Source organism: Cryptomeria japonica, chromosome 4, assembly GCF_030272615.1.
Source record: "Cryptomeria japonica chromosome 4, Sugi_1.0, whole genome shotgun sequence".
In the NCBI taxonomy this organism is placed as follows: Eukaryota; Viridiplantae; Streptophyta; class Pinopsida; order Cupressales; family Cupressaceae; genus Cryptomeria; species Cryptomeria japonica.
The window spans coordinates 688,250,284-688,253,215 of record NC_081408.1 but is presented as its reverse complement, the minus strand read 5'-3'; the positions used below and the strand labels follow the sequence as shown (position 1 = coordinate 688,253,215).

The following is a 2,932-nucleotide window of genomic DNA, read 5'->3' as shown; positions in this document are numbered from 1 at the left end:
GCATGAGTTTCTCAGCTAGCGCTCTTGGTATCCCAGATCCCAAGCTCCTCATCGCCATTTTGACGGTAGTTGTAGTTCACTTAGACTGAACTTTTTTTTAATATGTGTATTTTTAAATATGAATAAAAATTAACGCAACTGTTTATCCAAGAAAAGAAACGATGTCATTGTTGTAAAGCCTATGAAAGTGAAGGCAATACAATGACGTAGACAAGTTCTGTTTCATTTCGATTCCTGTGTATTGAGAAAAAATGGGAAGCGATATGAGCAAGGCGAATTCTGGGAAAACTGGGCAAGATTCTGATTTTGTAAAAGATTATAAAAAGGCCTCCAAAAAGTATCCAGACGTGAAGAATATCGAGCACAAACTTGAAGCTGGCATAGAGCGAATTATCGACGCGGTTGAAAATGGCGGTGCAGAGAACAGCGTGTCTCTGGATTCCTTAAAGGTGGTCACCTCCTGGTTGGCTGAAAAAGATGAGCACCTCAAAAATCTCATACTGAAAAACAAGAAGATATTTGGAGAGATAAGAAATTGCTCGAGCTGGATAACCTATATTTCGAACTCAATGCAGTCACTTCCAAATTCTAAAATGAGCTCAACAATTTTCCCGTAAGGGTGAAGAATAAACAAATTTTACTTGAGATCGCGTTGGAGTGCATAGGACCTGCAACGCGCAGTACACCAAGTGTAAGGAATTTTTCAATCTGTTGAAGTTTGTGCGCCAACAGCACGAAGAGATTGTGGAGAAAGTCAAAGGGCAAAAAAAGAAACTTGATAGAAAGTTCAAGCGCATTAGGGTGTGGCGGAAGATTTCTAATGTTATATTTGCCTCAGCTTTTGCGACTGTGGTTATTTTTTCTGTATTAGCGGTCATGGCGGTGCCGCCTATTGTGCTGGTCGTGGCCGCCATCCCACTGATTCCCATTGCACCTACGGGAAACTTGATCAACTCTCGGTTGACAAAATACGAGAATACGATCAATTCGGAAAGTAACCTATGGAGGGCTTTGGGAGCTGAATCAAATTAGCGCTTGCGTGGACCGACTGGAGGACACCATTGGTTCGATTCTCCGAACCGTTGACATCTATTACAGGGATGAAGTCAATCAGAGAGTTGCCGTGAATGGTATCCGGGAGAGACAGAAGAGCTTGAAGGATCGGACCGCTAAACTCAAGATCAGATAGACGATATCAGGAAGAATCGGCAGAGCTTTCAAGATCAGATAGACGATCTTTGGAATCATATGGATCATTGCATCCGGGAAATACAAAACAACAGTCTCCAAGTTCTCAGCAACATCAAGTCAGTTTAGATTGTCTTATCATTTTCACTTTTTTAATCGATGAAATGAAATTTTTGGCCTGAGGTCGTTTATCATTTTGATTGTTGAAATTTCGTAGATCAAAATTTTGAGGGAGATGCTCAGTCGAGTATGTGTGTTGATCAGTGAAAGTAAAAAGGAGATTAAGTTAATTTAATTAGATATCATAATCTTTTGTTCTTTTCTGCCTTGAGAATTTCCTGACTCTAGATTTTAATTGATTTTCAGGCAGTGATGGTTCACCGGTTGTTCGGCAGTGGTGAAATCAGAATATGCATGCGAGTTCTAATCCTACTTTGATACAATGATTTCATCCAACTGATTAAAGTATTAGGATTTTATTTTAGAAATTTAAGTTTAAAGAGGTTTGTTTGTGAAGGATTAAATTATTTGGAGTGGTTTGGCGTGTTTTTTAGAGTGTTCAATCTGTAATGTATTCATCTTTTATGGTTTGTTTAGTACTTTGAAAAAAAAAGAATTGATTTGTATATTGATAAAGATTCTTATTGTAAAAATTGTGTAATTGTTAAGATTGGAAGAGATCATTTTTAATGTATGGAATGTTGATGAAAAAACACTCACACAATCAAATTCTAAAACAGCTCATATCTATTATAAAGTTGCTTGATATGTTCTTGAAATCAAAGATTCATCAACTCTTTGAGCTCATAGTTGTTGAAAGATTAATGTATTCATTTTATATGATTTGCTTTAGTGCTTTAGGAAAAGTAGGGTTTTCTTATACATTGGGAAAAAGTCTTATTGTTAAACAATTACAAAATTCTTAAGATTGAAAGACAAATTCTTTTTCAAAATCTAAATTTTTTTCTTGATTAATTTGAATGAGATGTATCTTCAAAAGGAATACAAGACTATTTGGAGTGGCCTGTTATATTCTTGTGATCATAATTTTTTTGAATTACTAGTTTTCTCTTATTAGTTGAAACTAGCAGAGGCACAAACCATTACAAAACCACTATTTCAATGAAAGAGAGAGAAAATTCATGGGATTAATGACGAATGAGAATCGAGCACCCCTAAGCCAGTTGTCAAAAAAGAACAAAACTAATGCCTCCCAAGTAGACATAATAGAAAAAAATGAAAACAAGCAGAACAAAACACACAAAACCATTTCAACCAAAGGTACAAACCGATGACCTACCTGATGGGGAGCTTCTCAAAATTCCTATCTTGACCGAGAGCCTTCACCTTCTTATAAAAGGAGAGTCATTTGTTTGATCCTTTGCCTTGAATTATTAGCTTATTAAAATATTAAGGTATTCATATTTTCTAATTTGTTTTAATGCTTTGGAAAAAATGGGATTGACATATGTGTTCATAAAGTGTCTCATTGTTAAAGGCATGCAGTTTTTATTATTGGAAAGTTGTTGAATTTAATGGTGTGGTTCATGCATTGATCAAATAGACCAATAATGTTTGAGAAGGATTATTTATCTTGAAGTGAAGAGTTGCACCACTAAATGCAAGGTCAAGGTATATAATGGATCTAAAGATATTAATGTGCTTTACAATTGAGTTATTAAAATTGAGATTGGTTTGCATCAATGATAACTTTAAGAAACGCCCTCTCAAAAAATTGTATAAA

General features: G+C 35.4%; 1 protein-coding gene across 1 annotated transcript; it reads left to right on the top strand.

Annotated features, from left to right (window-relative positions):
• The first annotated feature begins 251 nt into the window (after window positions 1–251).
• LOC131078067 (UPF0496 protein At4g34330-like) lies at window positions 252–1,032 on the top strand. The gene is made up of 2 exons (XM_059219416.1): window positions 252–613; window positions 666–1,032. The coding sequence occupies exons 1-2, from the start codon at window positions 252–254 to the stop codon at window positions 1,030–1,032; spliced, it is 729 nt and encodes a 242-aa protein (XP_059075399.1).
• The last annotated feature ends 1,900 nt before the right edge of the window (window positions 1,033–2,932 follow it).

Excerpts from the sequence above, each read along its gene's own strand:
- LOC131078067 (XM_059219416.1), top strand. The coding sequence starts at position 252 with ATGGGAAGCGATATGAGCAAGGCGAATTCTGGGAAAACTGGGCAAGAT. Across the intron at positions 614-665 it reads ATGAGCTCAACAATTTTCCC|GACCTGCAACGCGCAGTACA; the intron begins GTAAGGGTGAAG and ends TGGAGTGCATAG.